The sequence below is a fragment of the Dipodomys ordii genome, unplaced genomic scaffold (genome assembly GCF_000151885.1).
Source record: "Dipodomys ordii isolate 6190 unplaced genomic scaffold, Dord_2.0 Scaffold11, whole genome shotgun sequence".
In the NCBI taxonomy this organism is placed as follows: domain Eukaryota; kingdom Metazoa; phylum Chordata; class Mammalia; order Rodentia; family Heteromyidae; genus Dipodomys; species Dipodomys ordii.
In genome coordinates, this window is record NW_012267227.1 from 8497747 (window position 1) to 8510747 (window position 13001).

Sequence of the window (13001 nt, forward strand, 5' to 3'; positions counted from 1 at the left end):
ACGTGGCCGCTGAGGACAAGGATGTCCCCTGCTGGTGGCCCTGTCTGCAGCAGGGCAAATCCTCATCAGGTGTTGAGCCCTGGGTCCCTTTAAATAAACATCTCCCAAATGGAGCTGCTTGTGACACCCAGAGTACATGGGAGCTACGTACTTGTACTGGGGAGGTTCTCCTCCTCTTCCTGTCAGCACAGGAGACCTAAAAGCACACCACGCTAGAGCATTTGCAGTGCTCTGTGTGGGAGCATTGTGATCAGTGACACCAGGGCTGGGTATAGGTGAGAAGTGCTCAGGAGTAACTAGGTGCTAGCAGATAGCCTCAGTTGTTTAAAAAAAAAAAACAAAACTCCAGAAGAGTGACATTTCATATAGACTTGAGACCCACTGTGATTATTTAAAATGAGTTTCACACCGGGCACTGGTGGCTCATGCCCATAAATCCTAGCTACTCAGGAGCCTGAGATCTGAGGAGTGGGTTCAAATTCAGCCTGGGCAGGAAAGTCTCCTATTAACTACCAGAAAACCAGAAATGGCGCTGTGGCTCAAAGAGCGCTAACCTTGGGTAAAAGAGCTCAGGGACAGTGTGTATTTTGGATTTCTGTTACTGGAGTATTACGAGTATTTATTGCCTGGCCACAGGACCTTAGTCTTATGGTTACATATAATACAAAGCAATGTACTAACAATAAGATCCATGTGTGATTGGTAGATTAAAATAGGTTCTGAGAGTTTCCTTGTGCTCCAGTGTTTTTGTGGAGGAAATAACTGGGAAGAAAAAGAAGGACTTAACAAACTTCAAGTCCCCAAATGACCTTGAGCCTTTAGATCCCAGTGGCCCCAAATGACCTTGATTATCCATTAAGTCCTTTAGGCTGCAAAGTAAATACTTGATTTTGTTTGAAAGAGTCTTTTGCCATATACTGTATGAAAAAGAAAAAGCAGGCTTTTTTTTTTTTTTTTTGGTCAGTCGTGGTGCTTGAACTCTGGGGTTGGGCGCTGTCCTTCAGCTCGTCAGCTCAAGGCGAGCACTCTACCACTTGAGCCACAGCGCCACTTCTGGCTTTTTTCTTTTTGCTTATGTGGTGCTGAGGAATCGAACCCAGGGCCTCATGCATGCAAGGCAAGCACTCTACCACTGAGCCACCTTCCCAGCCCCTCCTACATTCTTTTGAATGAAGAAATGAATGAACCCTCCATGGTTTTCCTGTCACCCAGTTATCTAACAGTCAAAGTATATAATGTCAATGTGTGGGAAATGTACATGGTCTTAACAAAAATGTCTTGAAAAGAGAAATGTGCATCATGACATGAACTCTTTTAGATGTTTGCATAAAAGAAGTTACCAATGGTGAGCACTATCCCAAGTCTGCACACCTTGTGATTCTGCCTTAATTTACTCAGCTCCAGTTTGTACTTCTCCACGTCTTCCAGGGCTCGGTTCAAGCGAACCTCCGTGGCACTTTGACTAGTTGCAGCCTGTTTTTGTAGTCGCCTTTTATTTTCTAAATCCTATGGAGTAAAAAGACTGCTGTATTTAAATGTCCTAAGTTCCTTTCCTTACATCTTGCATTTTTCATTTCTAAATTATTTGATTTCTCTCAAATTTTACACATGCACGCACACACACGCGCGCACACACACACACACACCACTGAGCTAAGAACCCAAGGGTTCTTGTCCCTGATTTAAAAAAAGGGGGGGGGTTATAAGTTGGCCTTTTTTTTTTTTTTTTTGGTGCCAAAGGCAGGGCTTGAAGTCAGGGCCTGGGAGCTGTCCCTGGGCTTTTTTTTTTTTTCCTCAAGACTAGTGTTCTACAACTTAAGCCACAGCTCTGCTTTGAGCTTTTTGCATAGTTTATTGGAGATAAAGAGTCTCACAGTCTTTCCTGCCTGGGCTGGCTTTGAACCCTGATCCTCAGATCTCAGCCTCCTGAGTAGCTAGCATGAGCCAGGGGCGCCCAGCCCATTCTTGATATCCTCTACAGCCTAAGGTCTGGTTCTGAGCCTTACACAAAGCCGGTTCTCAGCCAATACTGTAGATATGAAATACACTTAAAAATAGACTTGTCTGTGTTTTTCTCTAAATTATTTTTTTCCTGGCTGTATCCCTACATCGTCTTTGAATACAGATTTATATGGCTTGAGTAATTAAGGGGGAAAAGAAAACAAAACAACAAAACACATGCTGCTCTTCCTGTGCGTTGCTAAACAGATCAAGCTGTGCGCGGACGCCATCTGCCATGGCAGGCTCTGCACAGCTCGTGGAGAGCGCACGCGATGCAGCTCACTGTGCCCATGACAAAAGCAAATCCACTCAGGAGCTGGGCAGTCCACGGCTGGCGCCACCTGGCTTTTGCCTTCTGTCACTAGAATATGCAAGTGACTAGAGCTCCATCACCATGTGACATGGTCCTCTGAACCCATGATGCTACTGGGAAGCAGGACAAAGGGAAGCAGCAAAAAAAGTTCTGTGTGAGAAAGTCCACGGGAGAAAGGAAACACGCTGTCTAAACTGAACCTTTTTCAAAAAAAATTTAATGCTATTATAAAGGTGATGTACAAGCTGGGTGTCAGTGGCTCAAGCCTGTAATCCTAGCTACTCAAGAGGCTGGTTCAAAGCCAGCCCAGGCAGTAAAGTCAGTGAGACTATTATCTCCAATAAACCACCAGAAAACCGTAAGTGGCGCTGGGGCTCAAGTGGTAGAGCACTAGCCTTGAGCTGAAAAGTGCAGGGACAGCGCCCAAGCCCAGAGATCAAGTCCCACGACTCACAAAGAAAAAATTTTTTTAAATGATGATGTACAGAGGGATTACAGTAACACGAGTCAGGTAATGAATCCATTTCCTTTCGTACAGTGTCTTCCCTCTCTTCTAGTCCTTCCCTTTTTTTTTTGTCAGTTATGGGGCCTGAACTCCAGTCCTGGGCGCTCCTCAGCTCTTCAGCTCAAGGCAAGCGCTCTACCACTTGAGCCACAGAGCACTTTTGGCTTTCTGGAGATAAAGGTTTTATTGGAGATGAGTCTCAAGGACTTTCCTGCCTGGGCTGGCTTGGAGCCTCTGATCTCAGCCTCCTGAGTAGCTAGAATTATAGGTGTGAGCCACCAGCGCCTGGCAAAAATAGTCACTTAAGAAAATCTACTATGGAGCTGGGAAGGTGGCTCAGTGGTAGAGCGCTCGCCTTGCATGCTCAAAGCCCTGGGTTCGATTCCTCAGCACCACATAAGAAAAAAGCCGGAAGTGGCGCTGTGGCTCAAGTGGTAGAGCTCTAGCCTTGAGCTGAAGAGCTGAAGGACAGAGCCCAGGCCCCATGACCGGACCCAAAAAAAAAAAAAAGAAAATCTACTATGGGCTGGGAATGTGGTTTAGTGTTAGAGTGTTTGCCTAGCATGTGTGAAGCCCTGGGTTTTATTCCTCAGTACCACATAAACAAGGCCGGAATTAGCACTGTGGCTCAAGTGGTGCAAAAGAAGCTAAGGAAAGTGTCCGGGCCCTGAGTTCAAGCCCCCAGGACTGGCAGAAAGAAAAAGAGAGAGAGAAAGAAGGGAGAGAGGGAGGGAGGAGAAAGAAAAATCTTAAAAAAAGTTAAGCAAGCTATTTGGGCACCGGTGGCTCACACCTGTAATCCTAGCTACAGAGGAGGCTGAGACCTGAGGATCACAGTTCAAAGCCAGCTTAGTCAGGGAAGTCTGTTGGACTCTTATTCCCAATTAACCACCAGAAAGCCAGGAGTGGATCACTAGCCTAGAGCACAAAAGCTCAGGGACAGTGCCTAGACCCCGAGTAAACCACCCCCTGTATGGGTAAGTAAGGGGAGAGAGAGAGAGTTCTCAGCAAATACTAACAACTAAATAATGAAACAATGACACAGACGTGGCTTGAGCAACTTGTCTCTGAGCGAGGGGTAAAAGGCTAACCTTTTCTACGGCCAGCAGCTGCTGCTGCAGCCCGTCACATCGTGCGTTTGCTTCTTCAAAAAGAGTTTTGTATTTTTCTATTTGGGACAGTTGCGCAGTGATTGTTCGCTGCTGTCTCGAGCAATCTTCTTCAAAACTTTTCACTTGTGACTTTAAATCATGAATTTCATCCTCCTATAAATAGATTAAGTGAAAATTGCAAAAAGATTTGGTATCAGAACAGAACAGTGAACAAAAAAGCTTCATATAGTTCTTAATAAGATATTTATACCTGTTTAACAAAAATATAAAAATAGAAGATATTTCATGTTAATTGCTTACCTTTCTGATAAGTTTCTAAGTTTTTGATTCTGTCCATCAGTTTATTTAATATATATGTAACAAGTTTCATGCAAAGTTTACAAATTCTTGACCTCTAATAATGCAACCTTCTCAGAATAAAGTTCAGTACCTATATACAATTTCTAAACTGTGGATTATATCTGAACATGGCTACCTTTTCAAAACTGAAATTGTCTCTCAGAAGTCTCTGAATTATAAAGCATGTCTATTGAGATATTTTTAAAAACTTACCTTTTTATTGCATTCACATACAACTTTATCCAATTCCTCCTGCATAACATTGAGTTTGGCCTTTAGAAATCTGATCTGCGTCTCTGTGGATTCAATGATTATACTTATTATCGCAATCAAAACAGACCATATTTTATGAGGAAGAAATGCTCAAAATTGGGACTCTTATTAGGCGTTCCATGGTAGGGAATACAAAAGACATTCAATATCCGTAATGTAAATGAGAAATACATCTAGTTGGCTAAAAATAGCAAGGAACTGTGTCGGTGGAACTGAGTGAAGAGAGGGAGGGACAATGAGTGGCCATGTTTGTGGACTGCATTCATCCTTAGCACGATGCTACAGAACACATCAAACAGAACGCGCAGTGATCCCCGAGAGGAAATGTCCCCAAACACAAATCCTTCTTCTCTAGCAAAACCCAGCTTCGGATCTCAAAGGAATCTGCTCCCAATTTCCTCTAGATCTTTCCATCCCTACCATAATCCAGTCCTAACAAGCAAGCTTGTAGGGTAGGATTAGGGCAAGACAGCAGAGGGGACACGCTGAGGGCGGAAGAGGGCCTCAGCGGAGGAGCAGTGCCGTGCGTGCAGCACTGCTTTCTCTGGGTCCTGGTTCTCTGTATGGGAAAGCAGGGCCATGGGGACTGTGCACTTAGAGCAATCAGCACCTGGAAGACACCTGAACAGAGACCAAAGGCAAATGACTTGGTCTTTCGCTCCTCCTCCCTCCCCCCATTTCCTAAATGCAATGAACGAATAAATGAACCACTAAACAAAATCATATGCAACTCAAAACTCTTCAGAGTTTTTTTTCACAAAATGAGAAATTGTTTAAAGACAAAATCATGCGGCTCTAACATGGGTCTGACTGAGAAGCGACAAGTGGCTTGTCTGACGTCACAATGATTTGTACCGCACAGTAACTTAGTATAGAAACATGCTCAATTGTTTCAATAACATCAGAGACTCCCCTTAAATTCAACTATCTTAGAAGCATTACTGGTAATTATGTCATGCTTTTAGAGACAGTTTGAAATCGTACATTTTTTTCCTAGTGATGAGTGAATGAGAAGAAAAATTTGTTAGGAAGCTCACCTGGTTATTGTACCTGAGGCTATAACAGGTACGCTCCTCCTTTTCCATATACTGATGTGCAGTAGACAAGATATAATAAAAATAAAATTCAGAGACACTGTTTTTGTATGAGTGCTAAGCCATAGGTTGGGGGGGGGGTTTCTTTGAGACAGGGTCTCACCATGTAGTCCAGGCCAGCCTGGAACTCACGAGCCTCTGGCTCAGTCTCCAGGTTACTGGGGTTACAGGCATACACTCTCAGGCCCAGCTGCTAGTGCACGTTTTAATTTGACCTCAAAACTATTTGATAAACACAAAAAACTGTGTTGCCTTAAGTTTTACACTTTATAATAGAGAATATCAAATGTATACGCAAGAACAGAAAGGTTCAATCAATCCCCACTTGGTCACTACCTATCTTCAATCAGTACTCATCATGGCGTATCTTTTTTGTGTGTGTGGGTCCTGAGGCTTGGGCACTGTCACTGAGCTCCACCACTTAAGCCACAGCTCCACTTCCAGCTTTTTGGTAGTTTATTAGAAATAAGAGTCTCATGTACTTTCCTGCCCCACACTGGCTTCGAACTGCAATCCCCAGATCTCAACTTGCTGAGTAGCTAGGATCACATGTGGGAGCCACTGGTGCCTGGTCATCAAGGCCTCTTATTTCATCTAGAATCCTGTCCATCCCGCAAATCACCACATTACCATTAGAGTATGAGATTGCTTTGAAACAAAACTCATCTGTCCCAATACCTGTACTCATGCTGGAGAAAATGTCATCATCTGTGTGCTCGGGGAAGCCTTCTTCCTCCAGCTGTCCTTCAATTTTGCTAATTGTCTTTGCAAGGGAAAAGTCTGAGCAATCCTCTGGCAGGGCAACATCGCTGGCTGTCTGCACACTAGTGTACCTCCAAAAGGAACACAAAGGTAGAAAGAGCTGCTATGACTTTAAATATTAAACACAGACAAAATTAGTGTAAATTTGAAACATCATGAAATCTACAATTGATACTTTCAAGGGCTACATTATAAGAGACTTAGTTGCCAGGCGCTGGTGGCTCACACCTGTAATCTTAGCTATTCAGAAGGCTGAGATCTGAGGATCACAGTTCAAGGAGAACCCATGGAAAGAGAAATCTGAGACTATTATCTCCACTTAACCAGCAAAAGCAGGAGGTAAGCTTTGGCTCAAGTGGTCGAGCACAGTATTGAGTGAAAAAGCTAAAGAGTAGCATAAGGCCCTGAGTTCAAGCCTCAGTACTGGAACATACACACAGAACAAAACATAGGCTTAGAAGATTTTCTGAATAGCACACCACAGAGCTGGAGAAGGCTTTGTGAGGTTAAGTGGTCTAGAACTTTCCTCTTAACTCATGAACATCAAAACTAAGGACTGACCTTGGTCTCCTACATCATATCTAGCTGCTGGACAGTATCTGTAAAAACTGGCCAGAATTCTGCACACAACCGAGAGCAATACCTTACTAAACAACTACAGAGCAAATAGTCACCAGCTTAATGAAACTCAGCATTTTTTCCCATCTAGGGGAACACATTCTAAGGTAGATCAGATTGTTTTGTTGTTCAGTAGAGAAAGAAATAGGAAATCAGTCATTTCCAAAGGTATTGAAGAAAATCACAATGATTCTATAATTCCAAAAGCCTTTTTCTTTTTTCGGTGCCAATAGTGAAGCTTGAACTCAGGACCTGGGCGCTGTCCCTGAGCTGCTTTTGCTGAAGGCTAGCACTCTACCACTTGAACCGCAGCTCCACTTCCAGCTTTTTGTAGTTAACTGGAGGCAAGAGTCTCATGGACTTTCCTGCTCAGGCTGGCTTTGAACTGAAATCTGATCTTCAGATTTCAGCCTCCTGAGTAGCTTGGCTTACAGGCATGAGCCACCAATGCTCAGTTACCTATTTTCAACACACAAAGCTTCAGTCCACGGCTGGGAATGTGGGCTAGTGGTAGAGTGCTTGCATAGCATGCATGAAGCCCTGGATTTGATTCTCAGTACCACATACACAGAAAAAGCCAGAAGTCGCACTGTGGCTCAAGTGGTAGAGTGCTAGTCTTGAGCAGAAGCAGCTCGGGGACAGTGTCCAGGTCCTGAGTTCAAGATCCATGACCAACAAAAAGAAAAGGAAAAAAGATTCAGTCCAAAGGTATACTCTGAATAACTAATGAACTACCTAAAAAAACATGAATATCAGGAAGCAGAAACATATTTGGGGGGACGAGCAATGGGGAAACACTTGAATGGAGGATGAGCAAATTATATTCACTGTAAAAATCTGTAAAAATTGAATGGACTCACTTGAGAATAGGGAAAGGGGCAGAACAATGGAAGGGGTGACAATGACCAAGATGCATTATACTCAGAACCTCATTTAGGGGATTGTAACCTCTTTATACAACTACTTAATCTAAAAAAGAAAAAAGCTTCAGAATTCTGAGCTAGCAAGGTGGCTCAGTGGTAGAGCACTTGCCTTGCATGCATGAGGCCCTGGGTTTAATTCCTCAGCACCACATAGGCAAAAAGAAAAAAATCCAGAAGTGGCGCTGTGGCTCACGTGGTAGAGCACTAGCCTTGAGCTGAAGAGCTGAGGGACAGCGCCCAGGCCCAGAGTTCAGGCCCCATGACCGGACCCCCCCCAAAAAAAAACTTCAGAATTCTACTTAGAATAACACTATTTTCCTTAAAAAGTAAATGTGAAGTCAAGAAACAAGGTAACTTATTTCCAGTGATGCACACAGTTTTCCATCCAATTTATATTATTTCTCTTCCTATCACTTCACTCACTTTTCTTCCTTTTTAATTAAAAAAAGTTGTTTTTAGCAATTAAAAGACACAAAAATTTCCCAGAATCATACATTTTTTATCTTCAGAAACAGACAAGTACATTTAATAACTTCCTGACAAGCAATAGTTGGCTGGTTGGTACAGTCCAGGCTTCTTCCCCTTCTAGAAACTTCCCTATCCTTGACAGCCTTTTAGATCCCCCTCACTTTTTTTTTTTTTTCCAAGTCCTGGGGTTTGAACTCAAGGCCTACATGCTATCCCTGGGCCTCTTTGTGCACAAGGCTAGCACTCTACCAGTTGAGTCACACTGCCACTTCTGGCTTTTTCTGAGTAGTTTATTGTAGGTAAGAGTCTCACAAGTTGGGCCCTAGTGGCTCAGGCCTGTAATCCTAGCTACTGAGGAGGCTGAGATCTGAGGATCACGGTTCAAAGGCAGCCCGGGCAGGATAGCCTGTGAGACTTTTATCTCCAATTAACCACCAGAAAACCGGAAGTGGCACTGTGGCTCAAGTGTTAGAGCGATCGCCTTGAGCTGAAGAGGCCCAGGCCCAGAGTTCAAGCCCCACAACTGACAAAAAAAGTCTCACAGACTTTCTTGCCTGGGCTGGCTTTGAACTTCGGTCCTCAAATCTCAGCCTCCTAAGTAGCTAGGATTACAGGCGTGACAGCACCCAGCTGGATCCTCTTTTATGCTTAAAGTAATAACGGACTTGAATTTGATCTCACCAAAAACAGTTGAATGTAAATTATAGTTACAATGTAGTCTAAGAGTATGCCAATCATTCTTACCTTACCGTTATACAGTAATGTATGCTAGTGTGTTAAATACTCAAGAAATAGAAGACTAGACTGTTTGATAGAACCAGGCCAAGTGCTCAAGAGCTAAGAAAGTGTCTTGTTTAAAATAACAAACAGAAGCCGGGCCCCAGTGGCTCCTGCTTGGAATCCTAGCTATGTGGGAGGCTGAGATCAGAAAGATTTTGGTTTGCTACCAGCCTGGTGAGAAAAAGTTCACCAAACTCCTCAACCCATAGTCTGGGTGCAGTAGTGTGTGCCTGCCATCGCAGCCTACACAGGATGGGAAGGCGGAGGTTCCAGGCCAGCCTGGGGAAGAAAAGTCCTTCAGGCTGGAGCTCCACAGAGGGAAGCTGGATCTGGTCAGTGCATGCCTGTGAACCTAGCACCGAAGGGAAGTCTAAAAGTAGTAGGATCATAGCTCAGGCATGACACCCTATCCTAAAAATAACAAGTGAGGTGCCTCTGGCTCACACCTGAGGATCCAGGTTCAAAGCTATAGCCCAGGCAGGAATGTCTGTGAGACTCGTATCTCCAATTAACCATCAAAAAGTTGGAAGTGGAGCTGTGGCTGGCTCAAGTAGAAGAAGGCTAGCCTTGAGCAAAAAAAGTTCAGGGACAGCATCGGGCCCTAAGTTCATACCCTAGCACTGGCACCAAAAAAAAAAGGTGGGGGGGAGACATGGTTCCAGTATTAGAATACCATCATAGCAAATGTAAGGGCCCTTAACCTAAACCCTGGTATTACCAAAATAATAAATGAATACAAGATGGGTGCCAGTGCCCCACAACTGCAATCCTACTCAGAAGGCTGAGATCTGAGAATCGTGTTTCAAAGCCAGCCTGGCCTGAAAAACCATGAAACTCTTCTACAAAAAAAAAAAAGAAAGAAAAAACCAGAACTGAGCTGTGGCTCAAGTGATAGCGCACTAGCCTTGAGCACTAAAGTTCAGAGCCAGTGGTCAGGCCCCAAGTTCAAGCCCCAAGACAGGCATAAAAAATTTTTTTGGGCCGGGCGCTGGTGGCTCACGCCTGTAATCCTAGCTACTCAGGAGGCTGAGATCTGAGGATCGCGGTTCAAAGCCAGCCCGGGCAGGAGAGACCATGAGACTCCTATCTCCAATAAACCACCAAAAAACCGGAAGTGGCGCTGTAGCTCAAGTAGTAAGTAGAGTGCTTGCCTTGAACTGAAGAGCTGAGGGACAGCGCCCAGGCCCAGAGTTCAAGCCCCACAACGGACCAAAAAAATAAAAAAAGAAAAATGTTTTGGAGTACAATGATTTTGCACAGGAGAATATTATAAAATGTTCATTAACTATTTTAAAAACTTCTCAAAGTAGAAATGGTTTAAATTCCTGGTTGTGGACCAGCTGTATATTGTATGCCTTATTACTAAAGGTATAAAAACTCATAATTAAGAATAAAGAGTACAGTGAATTATAAAACTAAAAATGAAAGTCATACTTCCTGAACTATACAATACCTTGAATTTGTTTGTCTTCCTTTTTTTCCAGAGTGCAGTTTGTTTGGAACCTTGTTTATAGGAACAATGTTTGTGGCCTTTGGCTACATGGAAAGAATTAAAACTATATTAATTAATCAGAGTCTAATCATTTGCCAAGGAAAGCAACTTCCTAGCCCATGGAATTGCTATTTTGCTACAAATCAGAATGGCTACAAGCCGGGCACTGGTGGCTCACGCCTATAATGCTAGCTACTCATGAGGCTGAGATCTAAGGATGGAGGTTCAAAGCCAGCTCAAGCAGGAAAGTCCATGAGCTCTTATCTCCAGTTAACCACTAGAAACCTGGAAATGAAGCTGTGGCTCAAAGTGGTAGAGCAAAAAAGCTCAGGGACAGGGCATAGCAGGTCCTGAGTTCAACCAACAAAAAAAAAGAAAAAAGAAAGAAAGCCTCATGCTACAAACTCATTTTACTTAGAATTTTGTCCACTACTCCACTTAGTGAAATTATAAGATAAAAATTATTCCACTTGGAGTGGCGCCGTGGCTCACGTGGTAGAGCGCTAGCCTTGAGCAGAAGAGCTGTGGAACAGTGCCCAGGCCCAGAGTTCAGGCCCCACAGCCGACCAAAAGAGAAAAAAAATTATTCCACTTGTCAACAACACTTACCTGAATGCATTCCTTCTGAATATTAACTTTACATCCCATTTCTAATGAATCAAACTCTTTTTTTTCTAAGTCTTAAGGAAAAATAACTTCTATAGAATGTCACTATTCACAGAAAGTTTGATTTCATACCTTGGTATCTGAATGTAGATGAATTAGCCCTTCAGATGACAACAGGCCTCTACAGACCAAAAATAAACATTAATACTAGATGACACAAAGCTGAGACACCATGAAATTCAATAGAACTGTTAAAAGCAAAATGCACAACTATTGCTCTAATTCTCATCAGTCACTTGCTAATCTGATCTCTCTATAATAGGTTCCTATATAAATTTTGTATAGAAATATACTTCAATTATTACTTTTAATAAAGCATGTATATGCACAGAGCTATGTTTTGCTGTAATTCTGGTTCTTTGTGTTAATTTATTTGGAATAAATTAGTCATTAAAAAGTGCTTCAATTAAATAATTCACTCCTGAAAAGAAACATTGTGTGAATGGGTTTTTTTGGTCATGGGGCTTGAACTCTGGGCCTGGACACTGTCCCTGTGCTCTTCAGCTCAAAGTGAGTATTCTACCACTGGAGCCACAGTGCCACTTTTGGTCTTCTGGTGGTAAAGTGGAGATAAGAGTCTCATGGACTTTCCTTGCCTGTGCTGGCTTTGAACCACAATCCTCAGATCTCAGCTTTCTGAGTAGCTAGGAATACAGGCATGAGCCATCAGCGCCCAGCTTTGTACGAATATTGGGTTTTTGTGTTGTTGTTGATGTTGTTTTTGCCAGTCCTGGGTCTTGTACTCAAGGCCTGGGCGCTGTCCCTGAGCATCTTTTGCTCAAGACTAGCACTCTACCACTTGAGCCACAGCTCCACTTGCAGCTTTTTCTATTTATGTGTTACTGAGGAATCGAACCCAAGGCTTCATGTATGCTAGGCAAGCACTCTACCACTAAGCCACGTTCCCAGCCCTGTGTGAATGTTTTTAATAGAAAAGTGGGACACTAGTTTTAGTGAACAGAATTTTTTGGGGGGGTCCGATGTGGGGTCTGAACTCTGGGCCTGGGCGCTGTCCCTCAGCTTTTCAGCTCAAGGCTAGCGCTCTACCACTTGAGCCACAGCGCCACTTCCGACTTTTTTCTTTTTGCTTATGTGGTGCTGAGGAATCAAACCCAGGGCCTCAGGCATGCAAGGCAAGCGCTTTACCTTCCCAGCCCCAAAGTAACCCATTCTTAAAATGAGTGACCACCAGGCTTTTGATGGTAGGCACACTCGATGTAAGTGTTCTGCAGCTACAGTGATTGTGGCTTTTGCTCCCCGGTACACTGTGAACAGGAAGGCAGGCATCAGATCGGGCCTTGCTGTGTGATGCCTAAAACCTGGCAGGGCATGAATGTAGAAACTCTTACGCAGGAATTAAGTAAAAGTATATTTAATAAATGGATCCATCTAATTCAAATTCTTATGCATATCTTCTTTTACATTTTCTTTTTTTTGTCGGTCATGGGGCTTGAACTCTGGGCCTGGGCGCTGTTCCTCAGCTCTTCAGCTCAAGACAAGCGCTCTACCACTTGAGCCACAGCATCACTTCTGGTTTTCTGAGTGGTTTATTGGAGATAAGAGTCTCACGGACTTTCCTGCCTGGGCTGGCTTTGAACCACGATCCTCAGATCTCAGCCTCCTGAGCAGCTAGGATTATGAGTGTGAGCCACCGG

General features: G+C 43.6%; 1 protein-coding gene across 1 annotated transcript in view; it reads right to left on the reverse strand.

The window, feature by feature from the left end:
• Window positions 1–1314: 1314 nt before the first annotated feature.
• The window catches only part of Tex9 (testis expressed 9), a 21824-nt gene continuing 10137 nt past the window's right edge, over window positions 1315–13001 (reverse strand). Inside the window, exons 5-10 of the mRNA XM_013009949.1 lie at window positions 11419–11467; window positions 10642–10724; window positions 6304–6470; window positions 4484–4566; window positions 3911–4084; window positions 1315–1506 (exon numbers count right to left, since the gene is read on the reverse strand). Of these exons, the coding sequence (XP_012865403.1) occupies window positions 1315–1506; window positions 3911–4084; window positions 4484–4566; window positions 6304–6470; window positions 10642–10724; window positions 11419–11467 (748 nt within the window). The remainder of the gene's footprint in view (window positions 1507–3910; window positions 4085–4483; window positions 4567–6303; window positions 6471–10641; window positions 10725–11418; window positions 11468–13001) is intronic.